We start from the raw sequence: 22445 nt of genomic DNA, 5'->3' as shown, positions 1-22445 counted from the left end.
CTTTCAACGTCCAACACCAATCTGTGCTCGTCTCCTGCTAAACATTTACGAACTGCCGAAACTCGACGGTAACTCTAACGCGCTAACGCGGTTTCGTTTATTGACATTTAGATTGTAAAGAAGAGTTTGTTTTGTTCATCGATTCGTTTTAGTGTAAGATAGCGTTGTAAGTCGTGAAATGCGAAATATTACGATAATGTGCCATTTTTCCCGTCTAAGATTTAATTTCACCTGCTCTCGGGCTTGAGCCTTCCTCGATTCCACGAGTCGGTCTAAAATAAAGAGAATCCATAGCGAATCTATGGATTGGCGTAATTTATTTAAGAGGTAAGGCCACTTCAGAAATTTCAGAAAATCAATTTTTGTTTGTTAATATGTTGCCTTAAATCTTTAAGAATAAGAAAAGCAATATTTCATAGCCCAGGGAAATCTCAAAGAGGTCGTTTTCGAATGTTCTCCCAAGGTATCTCGCAACGCGCACCAACCACGCGGCAATGACACAGCGGACTACGTTTTTCAAATCGGGCGAAACGATAACTCCTACAAATCAGGTCCTATTCTCTTAAAATTGGCCTGGAGTGGCCCTCACCCTTTAACCATTCCAACGCTATCGCAAACCGTAACAGTAATTGAAGAAATCTTACCTGTAGCTGTCCGATGGCTGCATTCGGCATCGAAGGATCGAAGGAATCGGTCGAAAGGTACGTCGTCTTTAACTTCGAGGAAATTATATATTTCCCAATGAGAAAAGTTACATTCCATACAAAAAAAAAAAAAACATAGCAGAAGACGTATGGTTACGCAACCGTGAAACGATTGTACTCGTTTATCAGTTAAATAACAGCGATATAATCCTTTCAGTTCAACGTACAGATTCGACGAGTTATCGCGTTGGTCACAGTCTATCTCGAGAACGGACAACGCTCCCTTAACGACCGCGTCGTTAAATCTACCCAAGGATCGAACGAACATACAAAAACGGACGAATGGGATAAACTCTGAAAAGTGTGTAAATCTTTACAAAAGTTGCAACAATCTTCTCGCTCCGTTGTTTTCCTCCAGTTCGTCGGGTATACGGTAAATACTTACATAGAATTACGTTTCTTTATGGCACTCGGAAAAAAGGCACTTTTGGCATTCAATTGATGGCACACGGCGATAAAAATATATAATACTGGTGACGATATGTCCTTCTCGTAGTTTTCATCGTTCGAGTTACCGGCAACGAGGTTTCACGAATGTTCTCCGAGTCTCGTGATCACTTGAAACGATATCATTCGTTTTCTCTTATTGTAGTAAGGCACAAGAATCTCTTTCGCGCGAAAACATCTACGGATACTATGAAGATACACTTTTAAAAGTATTGTTTACGATAAACCACATCTTCTCACTACACTTGTCAGGCCTGCTCCATTTGAACGTATTCAGCTCACAGTTACGCATTTCTTTCAGATCGCTTCGACGATGAAACGCGTCCAGTCTCACAGGAAATCATCCCCAAGTGCAACTCACTCTTTTGCGTAGCGATAGTACTAGAAACGACGAAGCTGTTGTTGTACGATTTTGCAACAGTACGGTTAAAACTTTAATAATTATTTGGAAGTTTCAAGACTTTCGTATCTTAATCTCATTATTTCTTTCTGATATTATACTAACCTGTTAGGTAATACGAGTACCACGAGACCGTATGAGCCGTTCACTGCACAAATCATGTAGCTCCACCCAGTCACATAAAAATTGTAACATTAATGACGATTATTTCTTGGCTATTCTTTCTTATTAATTTTATATACCGTTAGATGAAAGCTACATTTGTATTTATCCATTCTCCAATATTTATTTGAATTTATATTATAAAGGGAATTTTAAGAAACAATGTACATTATTTCGTCGCATTTCTCAACCTTTTGTTTCATGGAGTTAATCAATTTGTGCAATGAACGGCTCATATATCGATAGCTTCGGCATTCCAGACACTAGCACCAAACTAAAGTCCCTCGAAAAGCGAGAGTTACACTTGGACCCGTCTCCTTGTCAATTACACGGACTGGTTGGTTGGCTGTTCGCCGCGGAGGACTGCATCATGATTGTCTGGACGGCGAGGACAGGCGAAGCGGTCACCACCGGCGTCGCATTGTCCCCGTGGTGATGACGATGATGATGGTAGAGTGCCGACGCGTAATACTGCTGATGATGATGGTGATGCGGATGATGGTAACCGCTGACGCTGGTTTCCTCGTTGTCATTGTTGTTGTTATTGTTGTTGACAGTGTTTTCGTTGGACTGGTGATGATGATGATGATGATGATGGCCGTGATGATGATGATGGTTGTTGTTTACAGCGATGCATAACGGCGAGGTCGGAGACGTCATCGGCGAGGACGCTGAAGAGTTGACGGTAAGATTGCAACCACTGGCGAGGATGTCGTGGACCGTATGAGGGCTAGGCCACTGGAGACCACTGGCAGTCGTCGTCTGGTGACCGATGTGGATCGCGGTCGGCGACGATGGCGACAGCTTGCACGGGGGCGTCGGTTCAACTGGAAACGCACCGGTACCGAATTGGTAGGAACGGGTTGTTGCGAATTCGATAATCAGCGCTCGTATCAGGATGGAAGAAAGAGACGCGACTGTTGCCTGATATCCCGCGAGCTCGCTGCTAGAACTGAATAGAGCCTGGGTCAATCCACGCCAAATCGATCGCTTCCTGTACTCGAGGTTACGAATATCGATGAAATTAACCCTTTGCATTCCAAGCAATTTGGTTCTATACAGATAGTCAACTCCGAGACCATTTTTCTTAGATTTCTAAGCTATGGAATGGCCACGAAAAACTCTTTGCAGTTTGTCAAATTGTATGATTTTTTTTAGAATTTTACATTTTTATTGATCAAACAATCATACACAATTAATAGTTTGGTGGAAATATTGTCCTTTGTTTGATTATTTATGTGAAGTTGTACTCACGCGTAAAATTTAGTTATCATTTGTTATTATTGTATAAGAGTATGTTTCACGTATTAATTTGAGTAGCAGAAGTATAAGAGGCATGAATGTTTGGAATAATCTAATATATAGCTGTCTTTGCGATGCAATATTACTGTGTGTGTGACGACTATACCTGTCGTACCTTGACTCTCACGATACACATAGGTCCGCGCTCTGAAATCAGGACGCCACAGCCGACTGGTTGAAACTCAATGACAAATTGTGGGTGACAGGTGGCCTTAGGAGTGCATAGGGTTAATGTATCCTACGGTCTTTGTAAACACAAAGGTTAAATGGCTCAAAGTAACGAGTACAGAAAGCGATAGATTTGGCATGGAATGAACCCTCGATCTTATATGCGTCTTACGAGTAAAAAGACTAGGAAACGCTGTCACAGCGGGTAGGTTCGCGTAGACGTCTGTGACTGTGCGTACAGTTTGGAAAAGTTACTTGGCAAGTTGATAGCAAAGCGTAAGTTTGAAAATGTTCTCGGTCGGTATCGATGCGAAGAAGTAGAGACAGAGAGGAATTTCAGCTACCAACCTGGATGATGATGATGATGATGGTGATGCGTTACAGCGGGTGGCGGCGTCGCGTGATAAGGCGTCGGCGGATAAGGGACGGGACAGAGTGCAGCTCCCGCGGCGGCCGCTGCCGCGTACAGGTGATGATGGTGATGATGCGCTGGATGATGATGATGCAACGCGGTAGCGGCGCCAACCTTGTTCCTCAGTATCCTGGAGATGCTGCTCACCGATGGCACGTTGTACTTGTCGCAAACGCCGTCGGCCAGCAGACGATCCCTGATCTCCCAAGCGAAGATCCCTGGATCCTTGAGCTTCAACTGCTTGATGTACTGGACCACCTTAGGCGTTGTCACCCGGGGCTTGCTGCCGCCGATCGCGCCAGGCAGTATGCTGCCAGTCTCGTGGTAACGGGCCAAGATCTTGCTGACACAACCATGGCTGACCCGCAGCTGCCGCGAGATGTCGCACGGCCTGATGCCCAGCTGTGCAAGCTCCACTATTCGCAACCTGACCGCGTTCGGCAGGGGTCGTCCGTTCACAAACACACCACCCAGTTGATTCACCTCGCCGTACTGTTGCTGCTGGTGCTGGTGATGTTGCTGTTGCTGTTGCTGCTGCTGCTGTTGTTGGTCCGCGCCCAGCTCGGCCGCATTGTTCTCTGCTCGCGAAAAGAGGGAAAGTGAGGATTAGATCCGTGTGCGTTCGCTGAACCAGAGGCCAGAAATATTGGCGTTTTTAAAATACCGGGGCCCCAGGTAGCGGTAGCTGCGAAAAGGAATGATAATGAGACTGGGAAAGCCGATAAGTTTACTTGCGTAACATAGTAATAAACTCCTTACGATTTTTGGTGGAAAGTAGCGCCAGTAATTATTAACACGTTCCGTAGCAAACCGTTTTTCCGCGACTTATCGATGAGGCCATTTGATATTTTGACGAAAGATTGATATATTATCAGACGATATTTCGTTACATTATCAATCCATAAGTAGTTAGCTAATTTAGAGCAGTTATCATATCGTGTACCGCTTGTGCTGCATTCTTTGGATGGAAATATATTTTACAAAATTAAATTTATCGTAAAATATATGTTTTCAGCGAATTAAATAAATATGTACCACCGGTGGTACACGTGGCACGTGGAACGTGTTAATGAATCATTTATTATTCTGTTATTTTTCTCAACTACATACGAATTCACTCTCCTCTGATCCGAGGTTCGTCGAAGGACCAGCAGTTTTGGACCGCATCGAACAAGAAAAACGAGTGGCATCGCTCGATTGGGCAGACCTTTTGGACCCTTTGGACCTTTTGAAGCTTTTTATAGTCGACGTGTCGTAGTCGATTACGACGAGGGCTTTCGGCCCATTAAACTCTAAATTTTATTTTCTCCCGGCGTTTCGGTTACGCGACACCCCCGGTTTCCGAGTTCGCGTAGCGCGCCGCCGCGCCGTTTCTGCCGAGGGTAGCGATACGATTTTGATTAACAAAATCGTCGCCAGCCGTTGCTTTACAACGGCCAGTCGGAATGCAATGGAGCTGCGTCATCTAACAATAAGATCGAGTCGTCGAAATAACGCGACGATAATATACACCGCATCGAGACATACACCTGGTGTCGAGAGTTCGTTTTAATGAGATGCAGATGTATACGGGCTCCGTGTCGTTCCTGTTAATCCAATCCGCCTTGTGTAACAGCCCTTAATTAGCGAAACGATGCCCTAGCAATTGCTTCTAACTGCATTCCGAAAACCCACCCAAAATTCCGTCAGTCGGTAACCAAAGACAAACAACCCGTTGCGAGCATAATAAGAAGAGCTATCTTTAACCCAAGACTCGAGCTACACTCCGACTTTCCCTGATACACGACAACAGGGGAAACTCGTTACATCCATCTCCATTACGTGCGAAACAAATTACGCGGACCGCATACCGTTTTCGTTGCGTGGATTTCGTATTGATTTCGCTGAACCAGAGGCCAGGGGCTGTAGCTGTGTTTCATTGTAAATGTAGCTACAGTACGGGCTTAGCGGTCCCGAGGTACCTTAATTAAAATGGGGCCAGTAGGCCCCAGCAGACATGTAAAGCAGTGATGGGCAAAACCCTAGACTTTGAATAAATCTGAAGTTTGCCGACGTGTTTCTCTCGTTTCCTTCTTTGGGAAATGTTCAAAAGAGGAAACGAGACAAACATATCGGCAAACTTCAGATTTATTCGAAGCCTAGGGTTTCGCCCATTACTGATGTAAAGGAACGTAGTGTAAGTAATTGACACGTTAACTGCCGCGTGCATTTTACGTGGTTTGCCCATAGCGCCAACATGAATTTTTCATTATGCGATATGTATATTATGTTAAAGTATTATCCACGGCAGGTAAGATGGGTTATGCAATGGTATTTAATGTATTTTTCGTGGTCACCGGTGACCCCCACGGCAGTTAACGTGTTAAGGATTAACCCTCTGCACTCGAAGCCATTTTATTCCAGAATGTGCTAAGAGGAATCATGTTGTATTAAATAACGTAGCATAAAAAGCATGTAATTTATTGTCACGCTATTGTGATTTATTGATTGATTATTTGATTTTAATTGATTCACGATTGCTGAAAAGTTACTTATCTTCGGTGTATTATTCGAGTTGTTTATCTGGACAAGAATTCCCATGTTTGGCGACGAGAGGAAGCGCGAAGTCGTCCCAGACGGAACGCGGAGGACGCTCTTTCCTGTCCGCGGAAGGGACGCCGACGCCGCCGGTGGTGAAATTTATGTGGCTCTCTCCTCTTTCTCCCTTCGTTTCTCTTTCCGTGCACCGAGCAAGCTGGCCGGAGGTACTACGGAGACGAACAGGAGCAAATAAGAAAACCGCGGTCGGAAAGGAGGGCCCTACGATGGCCCTCGTGATTCCTGGAAGTGGAGCACCGTCGCCGACGCCGACGCCGCCAACCGTAGAGACGCGTTTTTGCGAGAGCGCCCATCGACCACCATTTTTTTTTCTCTTCAGCCTCCCCGCGAACCCCTCGATTTCCCTTGCGATGGCGAACTTTTTGGCGAAGGCGCGACCCTTTGCTCTTCCCTTTCAACCGTCAACGTTGAGCCAAGGATGTTGTTCGCGACGTCACCTGTGTACAGGTGCCAGTGCTTTTCATCGAAGAACCATAGAAATTCATTTTGAAAGTTATGTGTCAAAGAAAATGAATTCGAATGAAATACTCGAACTTCAATGAAGTTTCGGAGACAAATACCACAGAATATGTTTGGCTAGCTGCATCCCGGTGTTTCACACTTGTGGAATACTATTTATTTTATGTCGTTCGCATTCGACCGCGTGTTCTTTCGTGAATCAGTAGGTGACTATCTTTTGTTTTCCATAACTCAGATGTTTAAATCGATATTTCCGAAACGTTGCAACCCCTTTTTACCCCCTTAGGGGTTGAATTTCGAAATATCCTTTCTTATTCCTTGTATACGTCATGAAAAATTTCAACTCTGTGCAAAATTTCAGCTTTCTAGGTTCAAGGGTTTAGCCTGGACGTTGATTTTAATCAGTCAGGACTTCATTTTTATATAATAGATTATGTAGTTTCCAATCATCTACAGCAGTGTCATAATCACAGCAGAAATTTTCAAGAGTACATATTGGTGCGGAGTCCACGTGATACTCGAGTGATGGAATGCTACATGAATGGAATGTGGCAATATTTAATAAAAAAGAGACTACAGAAATTTTATAGTTACGGTATAATGACTGTCAGAAAGGTGAGAAAATATTGTAAAAAGAGAGAGAGATCACTTTCACATATTAATTTGAGTAGCAGAAGTATAAGTGGCATGAACTTTTAGGACGACCTAACACATATAAATGCATAACTATTCTTCAGCGTCCGAAGAACACATACGAGACTCGTTCCAAAGGTAAACTTGTTTCATCCTGATAATAAAATACACCAAAACCTAGAGCATCGTATTGCCATCGACTGAGTGATTGCTTCTTTCCAGGTACTCGAATCTGAATACTGCAGTCGATGAAGGTAGATCGATCCGACGAAACTTTTCTGCCAACGTCAAACTTTTTAATTGACGGAGAGGCATCACGAGTTTTCCGGGAATTACCCCGACCGGAGGAGGAGTTTTTTAGCAGATCGACGATTCGTGGAACGACCCCGACGTGGCCCGTTAAACTCCAACGATTTGGACTTAATGATCCGCGTTACGTTAAAAGCCCCGTCTTTTTGCGGCGAACAGTCGATCGCGAGGGAGTAGCGCGCGCTCGTTAAACAAGGAGACAGGGCTTCGTGGTTTATGTCGGCTCGTTTATAGGTGAGTAATTAATGAGCGGATAAACCGCTGCTTTGATAGATTTACAGTTATGATGAATTTCGTGGCTTTTCAGGGCCTCGGCTGTTTCTGTCAGCGCCCGCGTGAACCGTGAAGCAATATTCTTCTCCGAGGAGCGATTCTTGACTCTTCACGAACGGACATTTTGGAGCACGAATGTTAAATAAATGCAGGACAATAATATACAGTCCATTTCATAAATATTCGTAGCGTCTATGTCTGTTGAAGAAGTTTGACTAAATTAAATAATAGTTTTGATATTACCAAATGAATTTTTCATTATACATTTATATATCTTTATATAGATGAACATATTTGTACAAACATACATTTGGAAACATCAAACTTACCATTTAATTCAACCCTTAGAAGCCTGATTTTCCAAATTAAATATTAAAAAATATCAATGTATTTATTATTTGAACAATTTTGACAGCTGACGATTATTTCTTTATCATATTTGAAACTTAGGGCATTTAAGAGTTAAACAAATATCTTCGATAGACACAGAGGGTACGAATATTTTTGGGACTGACTGTATATCGAAGGGTTAAAGAACCACGCCGAGATATAGAAATACAAATTTGTATCGTGTAGTATCGACGTTTGTGAAAAGCACGAAGGCTTTATTTTGGTTTTTTTTTATGGGCCCCCTTTTCATCTACTCGGGAACCAATGTTTCCTTGACCCTCGAAGCATTAATCTCCAGATCTCTAAAGTCTCCGCTACTAGAAATCCTATACGGGTCAGTAATAAATTAGTAATATCGAATGGGTCCCCAACTCTCCCACGCTAGAGAGTAGAAAATATTATGGGTAGACGAAAAACAATCGGATTACGTTTCTGGGCGAAGAGTTGGTTAACTAAATAACGGAGGTGTTCAAGATAGTAATAACAGTAACGATAACGATACCTAAGGCAACGCTATAGAGCCAATAATCTTAACCTCTTCAACCCTAGTGAGACATATACGAGACGTTCACTACACAAATCGACTAACTTCGCCTTTTGAAAAATCTTAAAAAGTATCAAAGCACTTGGTATAGTCGTAATTTTTTTATATTTATAACTTTTCTGAATAGCAAAGATTAACACCATTCAATTACAAACATTATTGCATCGCATTATCATTATTTGTACATTGTTTCGTCGTATTTCTCAACTTTTTGTTTTATGGAGTTAATCGATTTGTGCAATGGGTTAAGTAAACCCGCAAGAGTGTTGATTACAGTATCACCAGAGGTCCCAAAACACAAGTCACCGGAGAAGAGCGAAAGTCCCGGCGTCCCAAACGAGGGATCATCCTCCTCGTGTGGACCATGTGGCGGGGAGACGCGAACGCGCACACACGCGTGCAGCACTCATCTCGCTCTAAATACGTGTATTACACGCGTGTAAAATTACTACACGCGTCGGGGCTCTTTGATCCCGACCATTCATCACCGCACGCTCGAGAAAAAGTCTAATAATATTGCGTGCACGGCAACGTTCACGCGTGTGCGTGCGTGAAATGGCCGGATCGCCGGGTTCCACGCGACGATCCGCAGATGTATGCGACCGCTCGATCTTCCTGCAACGATTATATTCCTCCTCGATCCGCGACGATCCGCCGGGAAGCTCGGGCTAGCCAGAGAACGGAAGGGAGATAGATAGGGGGTTGTACTTTCTCTGCGAGACAACTGTGGACTTATTGTCGAACGTTCCGAGGCGAATCAGCCGCAACCATGCGTTATGCAATTCGTCAGAGATGGGCAGAATCTTATTCGAATAAGAGACGACGAGTAAACAGTACTCTGTCAAAGAATAAGTTTCTCTCTACATGTTAATATCATCGTTAGTTGACTGCTGATGTTTATGCAAATTCATGTTTTTGCAGATACAGAGAAAGATTTGAAAGAAACAAGTTTAAATGAAAGTACATCTTATTTTCTAAACAGTGTAGTGTGTACTGGATTGTTGATATTTTAACATATTGTTGTACTTGCGCATATTTTCATACATTTTCCCATATTTCCACTTGTTATAAATGCATAAACATCCACAGTCTAGTTATAATGTTTGTTGCCTATAGAATAAAGTAATATTAATGATGGTATTTTATATAATTTTGCATTTGTTACATTCTTATATATTTCTCCATACCTTACTATTATTGCATAAACATCCACAGTCTAATCATTAGATATACATATATGTACATTCTATACATCCTACACATTTCTAGGAAATTTGAATGTGCAAGAATTTATAAAATGCATACAGTATGCAATAATATAAAAAGCATTAAATGTTTATGTGTATATATATACAGGGTGTCCCAAAAATGTTGTAACACCTTGAAAGAGGTGGTTCGGGAGGTGATTTGAAACAACTTTTTCCTTAGCGAAAATGTTATCCGAGGCTTCGTTGAGGAGATATTAACGGAAAACACTGACCAATCAGAGCGCGCGGATACCATTGGAGCGGGGCCGCGCTTGTACGCGACAAGCGACTCGACGTGCATCGAAGGACATTGGACGCGGCCACTTAGCTCGTAGCCTTCGCTACCACGGCCGCTCCAACGGTATCCGCGCGCTCTGATTGGTCAGTGTTTTCCGTTAATATCTCCTTAACGAAGCCTCGGACAACATTTTCGCTAAGGAAAAAGTTGTTTCAAATCACCTCCCGAACCACCTCTTTCAATGTGTTACAACGTTTTTGGGACACCCTGTATATATATAAATATATACATTTATATATATATATATAAATGTACCTACGGAACTTGAACCTAAACAGGAATTTATTTTACTCTGTAAATAAATGTCTCTGTAAATATATATAGATATTTACAGAGTAAAATAAATTCCTGTTCATGTTCACTTTTCATAGGTACATTTGCAAAGATTTTATTTTACGCTTCGTACTTTATGTTTGGTTTTCTTTAGACGAAGACTCAGATTTCATGTTGTTTTAGGCTCAACGAAAGAATAACGCGACACTGTAGAAGTCAAGCTTGCGATCGAGATTGATAGCGCGACAATAACTACGACGGTGATTAATAACGTTCAGTCACAATATCTGCCACCGTTAATATTTCGTTGCTTTTATAACGAGCGCTTCGATTCTGTAGTTAATTGTGCTCTTTAGGGAAGTGGAGTTGGGCGAGAATGATGCGCGAGGTGCGTTACGCTGATGGAATTACACTGTCCAAAATGATCGTAGTGTCGCGAACGTGTCGGAGATGAAAGAAATATAGTTGCGCCAACGTCTCCTATAAACGCTACCAGAGAGCTTAGAGTACCATCAATTTCTGCGAGTTGTTGCTTACATTTGCCAAAAAATTCACTTTTAAATTGATCGCGACCGCATTTTCTGAATGAAAGTAGTCTCTCTCTCTCTATCTCTCTCTTTCTCTCTCTCAAACACATCGTGAACATCACTCACGGGCAACCTTTGTAATTCCGCGCAAAACGATAAAGTAATTCGAATAAACGACCGCCCAATTATTTCGAGCGATTTGTGCCTTCAATTCCAGAGTCCCCGTGCTCCGAGAGATACCGGGGAGACGCAATGAAGCTCCAATAAGAAGTGTCGCGCGCTGCAACGGAGAAGGATCGGCTAATTTCGTAACTGGAAATTTGCGAAAACGATACCCCGGGGGGGCGGAACAAATTGTCGCGGACAAAAGGACGAGCAAAAAAGCCGGCCGCGGTGTATAAGTAGAGAAGCGAACGCCGAGGCATGGTCCGAGATGTGGGCGTGCACGAAACGAGTGATGGATGTCAGTGTCACCCTCGAAAACATGTGTTTCACTTACGTAGATGCCCCCGAACGCGACCAGTGTTTGTCTACCATTCTCACTCGCTAATTATCGACCCCCGAGCCACCGTCCCCTTTGTCGGTCTCCTTCGCTTTTATAGAAACGGATCTTTAATTTAATTTCAGCGGTGCCAGGGCGCACATGTCAGTGCTTAGGTTCGTCGAAGCGGCGCGTCAGAAATTAAACCTTCTTATCCTCGGGCGTCAAGTTTAAACCGTCCGAGGAATCGTCTAACGCCTCGGATTAATGTATCGTTAAAGGAAGTTTTACTCGAGGAAATTCGATAAGAGGAATAAGTTGATAAAAAGGAAGATGGTCTCTGCAGAAAGCCAGGATCTGTGAGAAATCTGACGCAGTAGTAGAATTCTGGAATGTACGGACTTTTACTCGAAAATTTGATCTACTTTTAGGAGTCCTACAGACCAGACGGAAGAGTGGAAGTCACTTGTACACTTTTCAGGATATGACGAAACTTCATAAATTTTGACAATTAACCCTCCATGGACTTCATTTATGTCTTCTGCAAACGACTTGCAAGAAATTTACTCTCATATTTCAGGTCAATTTTGATATTGGTTATCAGAGACATTATACAGGGTATCACGTTTAAGTTGAGATTGTACAAAATCTCGAAGGCACGTGATTTAAAAAAATTAACTGACTGTCATTTGGTGTTTCGAGTGGGGGATAAGATGGCACTACTAGTTTTTTAATCCGTGGGCGTTTTCAAGCTTATTTCAAGGTGATTTTCTCTTACTTTTTATCATAAACCCATATTTTTTTTATTTCAGAATCACTACGTAAAAAGGTAAAAGACGGACACGAGTCCATCCGAGGATTATAATTAGACTGCGGACGTTTATGCGAATTCATATCTTTCCAGATTTAGATAAAGAACTGAGATTTAAATGAGAGTACGTCTCATCGTCTAAACAGTGTAACATGTGTTACTGATATTTTACATATTTTTGTATTTGCGCATATCTTTCTACATTTTCCAATATTTCCACTTGTCATAAACGGATAAACATCCGCAGTCTAGTTATGTTTGTTACCTATAGAATGAAGCCTAAATCGTCACGTATATCCACGACCACATAGATGGGATGTCTCCTCGTAAGACAGCACTCTTGAGAATCTGTACGACAGTAGATAGTCCCGAAGTCTGGATTCAAAACGCATTTTGGGCTTTGAAGTTTCGAAGACTGACTGAGGAGGAAATACGACTATTTCGAAGGGTCATGAATCTCAGAATCGAGTCAGAGTGTCTGAGGACGGGGTGATGCACGTAACGCACCTAGATTCGTACCACGTGTATCCGCGGCCGTTCGAAATAGGCCTGTCAGGCTTCGTCATTATTTCCAGAAGTCTCATAACCTGGGCACCAGCCAAACGGCATTATCTCCCACCGGAAAAGGATTCTTGGCAGATCAAGGCGATTTTTGCATCGCCGCGTCTAAAATCGGTCACAGTGTCGAAGCTTCCTCGATTACGTTATCGCGCTCGATGGAATAGACCAAACGTTATCGCGCGAGCTCGTAAATTCGTGACATTTTGAAAATGTATCTTATCCGCTTATCGGCCAAAAAAATCGATCCCGAACTTTTCCTTAGATTGTTGTATCGTCTATTTATAACCGCATAGTTTATGCAATTTGACGCAAGAGGAAATTAATTATGCGCTAATCGCGGTGCACTTTTCACGATAGCCGTTTGACCTCGTCGAACATTGTTTCGCCATAGCTTCGTCAATTTCTAGACCCGTCTGCTTGAAACTGAATTGCAACTTCACTTTGCATCTACTTCTCATTTCGATAGTAACACTTTATTTACTGGCCTATTTAAAAACAGCTTACAAAAGGATTTTCTATGTTAGTATTACGTAAACTAAAAAGTAACGTCGTTTCTTTTACATTAAATTCAAACAAATTTTTAATAAATCTCTACTTTTAATTAATTATACAATCGGCCTCGTTAATCTTAGGTAGAGCAGGATGTTTCGATAATTTGGTGTTTCGTGCCATTGCAAATAACTCGCAAGGAAGAAGCAATCTCGGTTTCCTTCTATGCGTTCGATTTGTATTTTTCTCTCCGACCTTTCGCCAAGTTTTCCAGTAATTCTTCCTTCGTACCTTTCTTCGTGCACCTAAAATACATCCGTGCGAAATTTATCTCGCCACGTGCGTGTACGCGCGCGTGTCACGCGGGAACCCGCTCCCGCATCTGGAATACGCGATGACAGTGGGACCGAAATATATCCGATCGACGAACAAAAAACGTGCACCGGCAAAAGTAAATCTCTTCTTTTTCTTTGTCGATTCCTCGAACGTGTCTCCGGTTTTGGCGAAAGACTTATCGAGTCTCTTCTTATCAACTACAACCTTTGATATATAAATAATCAGCCCTAGTTTAATACAATCGATTTCTAAAAGAGAAACGAACGAAATACAAACCGAAAAATGTTGGGTTGAAAAAGGTGAAATAGAAATTTATCTTACCCTGCGAATTTTATAGTATGAATTTTACTTTTAATATTTTATTTTTTTTATGTTATTGCATACTGTGTGCATTTTGTAATATCTTGCACATGAAAATTTCCTATTATTCAAGCAAGTGAAATTGGTACTATCAACAACATAAAAATACTTAATTGAGCTGTTATATTTGAAAATGAAATAAGTCCATTTGGAACTAAAAAAATCGTTTATTTCTAAAATAATTTTAATAATTACTATTTTATAATAAAATTCAAAAGGTGTATAGTGTTGAAAACATCACTCGAATCGATTAGCGTTTGCCAATTATTTTTAAATTAATTCAAATGCAAATCGGTACATGAAAAAATGGACATTCCATTTTCAAATATAACAGCTCAATTCTTGCAGTGCATAATTGCAGTCCAATTCTTTCAGTAACGGATCCTTTCGAATACACGTCCCGAGCTCCAGCTACCATTTCGTCCATCTTCGTTGGAAACCCCAAGATTTGTTCGATGCAAAAGATGAAAACGGATTTAAAAAGCTCACGGATCGAAGCTAACATTGCTGGCCGACACGCACGCTAAACAGTCGCGCGAAGTTTTTGGAATAGGCTATTAGAAGATTCCCCCGATGGCCGACAGCCAGGATTTTGAATCACGGGACAGGTATGCACGTCCAAATCGTGCAAGTAATAACTTGTCAACGATACATCTCGGAATCGTTTCACCGTACGATCGTTGTCTGTAGGCGAAATAGCCCATACGATACGTTCCACCTTGTCGCGTTTTCATAGCCGAACCATCACGGGCCAAACGGCGAATAATCTAAATAAATATTCGAGCTGAACGCGTTAATACACTTTGCATCGATTGCAAAAGTGAAACGATGTTTGCTCGTTCGACCAACAAATAAATGAAATATATGTATAACGGTAGAAGCATCCCGATATTGAATCGTCTTTCGTAGCAATTCGCAAACCTCAACTAACCTAAGTAATTTTAATAGATTTTAAATGACGTTCGCATATCGTTGTGCCACATTTGACGCTCGATATCTACTTCTGCACAGCTAGATATTTTATTTATTTCAATGTCGGATTGTATCCCAAACTATGATACGTTACGAATTATATTTCTGGTACTCTAATCGCGAGATGATAATAATAGCAACTAATAACATCCTTATATAATATTTAATTAAACGATTCGGAAGATCCCGATATCGGTTTCACCAGCGTGTAATGCTATGTTGTATAACACTCTAAACGAACCGACGAAGACGCATCGAGCCGTTGCTTAATATTACGATAAAAAGAAAGATACCGTCTCCTATGTTTCTGCATGATTTATGCTCGCCATCTAATCGACGAGTGCCCTCTTCTGTAGTACTCGAATTTACGTCTGGGCTTGGTCGAAGTTCAGATAAATACATATTTTAGTGCCCTGTAGAAAATTGCTCGGTCATCCATGCTTGTATTGCACGCATTCGTCTCAATACAGTTTAATCAGAATAACTTTCACGAATAACTTTCTGTTTCGCTCGAATACCGTTTCGAAGCTGTTTCTCTTGTCAAGATTCTCTTGTCTTCGAGGAAGATAGTTCCATGTATTTTCAACGTTTGGAGAAAGAACGCTTGTCGAGTATTTGCAGAACCTTCCAGAATTGGTTAATTTGTAATTGGCAAAATTGCTTTTAGGGAAGTGAAAGTTGCAGCAAACACGGAAAACTCTTTGGTAGGATTAACTTTGAAGGTAGAGCGAAATTAGCGACAACGAATTGTCATGGGCACTTTTAAGAGTAGACGAGCGGTAGAAAAGTAGGGAAGGATACACGAGGACCGACCAAAACGGTTCCTAGGTAGCTCGAGAGAATTCCAGGAGCTAGTACAAGTATTTGCGCAGGGTCCTTTGTCAACCAGACCTTTTAAAAGCTGGCTTCTTTATTTAACTGGAACAAACGGTACTAATTGAACGCTAATGAATCTGTAACTGCACATTTCCTGACAGCGTCAATATTACAGGAGGCATCTGGAACCTCTATCCGGAGGCAATCTGATTTTCGACTTAGATCGCCATTGCAAACAATGTTTCCTTAACATTTACGTTGGTTATCGAACATTTTTCTGAAGGACCAAAAGATGTGGATCTACAGACCGTTCAGAATTTAAGAAGAAGACTGCAACTGGGAACCGAAGGACTGTGTTACAAGCATAAAAGTGAATTAGTCATAGTAAATGTCTATTTGATACAAAGATTATTTAATCTCTTCATATCCTTGGCCGCGTTTAGTTTTCTATATTTATCTGTCGATAATAAAAAGAACAAAAATTTGATAATAGCATAAAAAAATCGTCCCTGAAGAGGTTACCCCTTTGCTGTCCTATTTGAATTATTGCTAAAAGTCCTATTTGCTGAAAATTTGATTTGCAAAAGATTAAGAAAGAATCATTGTTTAAAATCATGACAAGCAAACAGAATTAGAAACAAATCGCAAACAACGTTTCCTTCATGTATAGTGTATACGTCGATTATATCGAGCATTTTTCGTCGCTACTCTTCCATTCTCGATGATCGAATCTCAGGCAAATATTTAATCGTGCAAAGTAACGCAGAAACATTGTGGTTAATCAGTCGGTCCCGAAGTGTCTTGACAAATTTTTATTGTCGACAATATCTCCCGCGTCCACCCGCTTGGAACAAGCACGCTCGGACGACTTTATCTCGCGACATACGTTTCCAATGTATCGCGTTAACGTATCAAGGTCTTGAATCGTACGTCTCTGTTACGAGTGTATTGGAGTCAATAATTTCGGGGGATTGTCAACGTCATCGGGGACAAGGAGAAAAAAAGCATGGGCCCCGATAACGCGAACGTCTCAAACCACAAGCATTATTTCCATGTATCGTTCCGCTCGGTGATCGCGTTCCGGTAAAATTAATCGATCATTGCGAACGTCTGTTTTCTTTAATCGGTGAACACAGTTTACCTGCGAACCACGTAGCACCAAATGTTAACGATGAACTTTAGTCGCGCCCTTTTCGCTTGTACCAAGACTGGTGGTCCACCAGTTACCAAACACCCGCTACAGTGGTCCCATTTCTCATCTGCTCGAATAAAAGTTTGCTCGCCTCTAGTCGCATCGAACACGCGAGAGGGAAAAATGATCGGCATTTGCCGCGAAAGGGTAACGTTAGATCTGGGTCATCGGCGGCTGTTTCACGCGTCACAACAACCGTAGCACATCACGGTGATTTATGCTCGCACTACCAAAATGTAGGTCACGATACCCGGCCCCTGTCAATATTTCTGATTGGAAGTGTCGCTCCTCGACTTGAACTTCTTCTCAACCGAGGATTGCGCATCGACCAAAAGGTTTCGAACTTTTTTCCCTGATTAAAGCAGTCGTTCTCGTGTATAGCTATCCTGTACATCTATTTAATACAAGTTGATGTACAATAGGGAGGAGACGAAAGATACAGTCCATCGTGGTGCAGGAAACGATTTCTAGAATTTCTATGAAATTGGAGATGTTTGATGAACTCCAAGTAACGATGAACAAAGTGTCTTGTCACTTAACTTTTGGAAGCTTCCGCGTGTCCAGTCGTTCAGGACGAGTATAAATACGTAGTCCACCGGTAACCAGCGACGTAAATCATGCTTATTGGAAGTCAGCTACGAAACAGTCTCGTTAGAACGGTCAGATCCGTTATTCCTGAAGCTAAGGAAAGACCGTTGACGTAGTTATTCGAACACTACTTCGACGAGTCGCGTTTAGCAGCCCCGTCTCGTTGTAGGTTTGAAAAAAAAGGATGAAAAGCAGAGCGATAAGGACCGAAAGACCGCATCCGGGGCTCGGCAAGGGCAAAGGTTGCCGACGAAACGAGTACGGTAAACTTTCTCTGAATGAAACGATCCGTCGTTCGTTTGCAGCTTAGGTGCCGTTCGGTGTCGAATCCGATAATTGCTAACCAGCCTATTTTATTATCGTTTCTGCGAAATTAATAAGTGCAAGCGGCCGACGGCGCCGTCGAGATACAAGCCGCCACGTCTCATTTAATTATAAATTCAATTAGGTCGAAGTTGATCGACACTCGCGCGCGACGTCGCGCGGCATTTTCAGTGTTTTATCGCGGAAAAAGGAAAGGAAAGAAAGTTTAGAACGAACGCCCTTGGAAAAGAGGAACGACTGCGTCGCAAATGAAGTCTCATCCAGCGAAATCGTACGGTTATCGACCATTTAGATTTGCATCACACATTTCTTTTAGGGAAAAGAACAATTTTTGCTCTTCAAAGCAATAAACAGAAATCAATTTAGGCTCGGTGTCCACGGAGGTGTCGCTGTATCGGCGCGTATCAGATACTTTACGCTTATTGTAAGCTTATTGTACGCTTCATTGGCACGACAAACGCGAAGGAATGGACATCTGTCCACGAAGTGTCAGTGTCGTGTTTTCGTTGCTTGCATGCTTTCGTTACGAAGCCCGGCATACGATATTGTCGGTCGATAGGCGTATTGTAAGGTACGACATAGATCGGAAATATCGTTTCGTGAAATTTCTGTATATGTTACGTGCTATGTCGGTTACGATATCTGTTCTTTTGCGCTTAGCGTACGTAGGAAAGAATATTACCGAGGGCGTATTGTCGCGTTAAATACGCTTTATTCAAGCATCTATGCAATGACGTTCCGTGGCTTACTCGAGAGACGTTTTTTCAAACCATTAGGCCGACCGCATATGGGCGCAACTGATCAGTTTCAAACCACTCTGAAACTAGTTGCATGCGACCGTGGATCTAGGTAAAACAAAGATAGTGGAGTAGGTAAAACAAAGAGCGCAAACGGTACACTTTGCAACACTAATTTCAAATCGGTTGCGCCCGTGTCCGTTCGGATTTTGGTATGGCGATCCCCTTCAGAACAAGCGAAGTTAGTACTCCAATTTCTTGTATTTCATGGAGGACAATCTGCTATCTTGAGGTTTGTAAAGTTAATTGCTTCGAAGATCAAGAATTTTAATGCTCCCTCAACCACGATCAAACCCAGACGAAGACAGTACATTTTATTCACTTTTAGAACTTCATCAGAGTAAGCGAATGATTCCATCCACCAAATTGTAAGGGAAAAATAATTGTTGAGAGACGACACTGTTTCTCTGATCGATGGAAAGCATTGTTAACTATCCTTAGGTATACACAAAAGAGCGACTGAAGAGTCGACTCGGACGTGGCAACGAAACCGAGGTGTCGAGGATCGACGAGCATCGACACTTTATCATTTTTTCGCAATCGTCTTGGAAAATGAACGATTACGTAGCGACATTAATCATTCATTCTTTAATTCTTTACTCCCTTAATTTTACCGTAATGAAATACTGACTTTTAAAAGCGTATTTCCTTACAGAATGAAAAGCGAAATGTACGGAAACTAGCGATCCAAATCAGGTAGACAATTTTTAGAACCTACCGTATAGAGTATGTTGAAGAAGGCTGGGACCAAACACCAATACATACCCCTGAAATTGGGTCCCATTTTTACTCGAGACATCGTAACCTACGTAACCCTGTATAAACTACAACTACCGTGCAAACTTCGGTTCTTGACATTTTTTTTCGTTCTACCAACAGATCTCTCTACCCGTGGATCTCTTGGTCGACTGTCCAAAGGGAAATCGGTCCCGACAACCTCTGTCAGCGGATTTCATTACACGGTTCGACGGAACAGTATTTGATCGCTTGTAAATCGCAGGAACGATCGCTCACCTAGAACTATGGGATCCATCGGGAAGACCACTCGCAGCCGTCGGCGTCGGCTACATACAACGCGGTTCCTCCGTGATTCTGCGAACCCTGCGCAGCTTCTTCCACTCTCCTTCGACACTTGCGCGTTCGGTTTAAATTCTCGATCCGAGGAATCGTCTTAATTCACGGGTTAAGTATCTTCTGGACTTTCGTAAACTCGCAATCCAACCGTCAGGTAAATCTTCACGCACTTTGAACTCTCTCGACCGCGATGCGACCGTGTTCCCTCGTGCACCAGCATCCCTTCGATTTTACATCTTTCCCGTAAGTATCGGCGTTCTTCGACAACGTCGCAATGTTTCAGGAGAACAACAACGGGCACTTCACTGACGTAACACGCGAGAACTTGGTGCCACGGACGTCAATCGTTTCTGCATCGGAGCGGAACGGCGTAAACTGGCGGACACTCGAGGGGCTACCGCGTCACCGAACGATCAAAGAAGATGGTAACAGCGAGCGATCCGCGACGTTCATTCACGCAAGCCAAGGAGAGACACCCGACGCGGGAAAAACGCGACAATGTAGCGCGTCGGTAAATAACCGGTGCAAACAGCGTGCAGTGTGTCCATGTACACATCGGTTCGCTCTACTGTGGAGGAAAGAGCGAGAAAGGTAGATGCGATGCGCCGTATGTGTGTATGGGCGAGAAAGAAAGGTTGCGAGGAACGGAGAACGCCGAGTTGCGGCTAGAGAAGACGAAAAAAGAAGCACGGACACGGTCAATGGTGCGCGGCTCGCCCTTCGCTGCCTCACTGACTGGGGCGACAGATTTACCAGAGCAGAAATAAGAAATCTCCTCTCCGGCTACTACCGTGGCCTTAGAACCGCGGCCCCCGCCCGCTGGCTGTGTAGTCGTTCCTTCTCTCGTGTATGAGCACACGCCCGCGCGCGCACCGAGACCGTATCTCGCTGTTCGCGTCAGCGTCAGGGACGGCTTTTAGATTAGGCAGACTAGGCATTGGTCCAAGTTTCTGCACGGAATTCGTCTCATCTGTTTCTTGTCGTTGAATGTGTATTCTTTTCATCACATGCAATTACTCGAGAAGTAATCTTGCTGCTTGTATCTACTACTTCGAGTTAGCTAGTTTACTTTTCTTACGAAACAAAAGTTCAAAGATGAAATTATCATGAATTCCGATGCATTAAGCACTGGTCGTACGTAATCTTAAGCCGATCCTGGTAAGCGCGTGAGCGAAAGACGCGCCCACTGTACTGCTCTGACGTTCGCGATCGTGCACGTCCCATGCAGCAAGAGCAAGCAAGAGGAAACTGCATATCGCCTTGGAAAAAGAGAGATAGCGAGAAAGAGCGGCTCCATCGAGAGAGGAAGAGGTCGAAGGAGAGCGAATAACGCAACAAAGAAAGATGTGCAACTGAATGCAAGTAGGAGAAGGACGCACAAAGATAGTTTCGTGAGGACTGCAAGTGGTCGAGCGACCAATCGGTGCCGCTCACATTCACGTGTCGCACACATCCCTGCGCACTCGTTGCACTCGGTGCATAACTGCAGTTTTGCTGCAAGTGTGCGCGAGCCGCACACTGGTGCGCAAGCTCGACCAAGCGCAGCCAACAATCACGATGGATACTAGGGGGGAAAACTAGCCACGCTTAAGAGGCGGAGCTACATTCGCACGGACCATTGGCTCGAGCACTGCACCGTGAGCCAGCGTAGTTTACGCCTCTTCATTGTGCGCTCGTGCCTTACGTTTATTGTCTTATTCTACCTCCCTCGCTGTATGCGCGAGGACCCTTTCAGCGTCCTACTATGCTCTACTTTATTTACGTGCGACCGCACCAGGCTACATTTTTACGAGTATAATACATAATGAATTCTGAACACGGAATATTTATTGATTTATCAGTGATATTTATTCAAGTCAAAAGATAATATTATCAAAAGTATGAATATATTATTCCGGTGAGGGTTACCACGAACTAACAATGTTTCTCTTTTCTCTAATGGAACGACCAAAACTGATACCGATTGTTATTGGTGGTTCATAAATTTATTTTTGTCTTATTTTTAGTGGACTTGTACCGCAAGTCGCCAGAATACGCCAGCGTACTGAAACTTTAGTAGAGGATTCGGTAACCCTCAGGAGCTGTAGCTATGTTTTTATTTCGAGCTACAGTACGGGTTTGGCGAACCCGAGGTACCCGAGCCATTACACTGTCCAACAAATTTAAACTTTTTTTCAATTCCGCGATATCCACTAGGTGATTCTTATAGGGTTCCTCGTCCTAAATACAAATCTGAAAGTGAAATTGCTCCATCACCCTTAGTTTTCGAGAAATTTGAGATTTTGTGAATACGGTCGATTATGAGAGAAAACGTAGTACTACTTGAAGACTACGAACCCTAGAAAGTTCTATTTAGTCTTAAAAGAGAGAGGAGTGTTTTCTAAATATGAAGACATATTCCTTTAGAATTATCTGCTCTTTTGAATGCCTGTAAATGAACACCGAAGTTCAAAAAGTTGCCGACGCGAGTACTTTTCACGAAATACTTTTGTATTTTA

The 22445-nt window shown here is 42.7% G+C and overlaps 1 protein-coding gene across 2 annotated transcripts; it reads right to left on the bottom strand.

Moving 5' to 3' along the window:
* Window positions 1-339: 339 nt before the first annotated feature.
* LOC128876630 (paired box protein Pax-1-like) lies at window positions 340-20675 on the bottom strand. Of its 2 annotated transcripts, XR_008457079.1 has the most exons (4): window positions 19888-20675; window positions 3532-4173; window positions 1657-2540; window positions 340-1532 (listed from the first exon to the last, which is right to left on the bottom strand). XR_008457079.1 is itself a non-coding variant. In XM_054123150.1 (3 exons), exons 1-3 carry the CDS (start codon window positions 19904-19906, stop codon window positions 2035-2037), a joined length of 1167 nt encoding a protein of 388 aa, XP_053979125.1. In that variant the 5' UTR covers window positions 19907-20675; the 3' UTR covers window positions 340-2034. The 2 variants fall into 2 exon arrangements, 1 of the variants encoding a protein (XP_053979125.1); XM_054123150.1 differs by having other exon boundaries at window positions 340-2540.
* Between the last annotated feature and the right edge of the window lie 1770 nt (window positions 20676-22445).

The sequence above is a fragment of the Hylaeus volcanicus genome, chromosome 5 (genome assembly GCF_026283585.1).
Source record: "Hylaeus volcanicus isolate JK05 chromosome 5, UHH_iyHylVolc1.0_haploid, whole genome shotgun sequence".
Classification (NCBI taxonomy): Eukaryota; Metazoa; Arthropoda; class Insecta; order Hymenoptera; family Colletidae; genus Hylaeus; species Hylaeus volcanicus.
This window is presented reverse-complemented; position numbering and strand designations above follow the sequence as displayed.

Coding starts and splice junctions, on each gene's coding strand:
- LOC128876630 (XM_054123150.1), bottom strand. Junction 2,541..3,531: donor TCATCATCATCATCATCCAG/GTTGGTAGCTGA, acceptor GTGCGTTTCCAG/TTGAACCGACGCCCCCGTGC.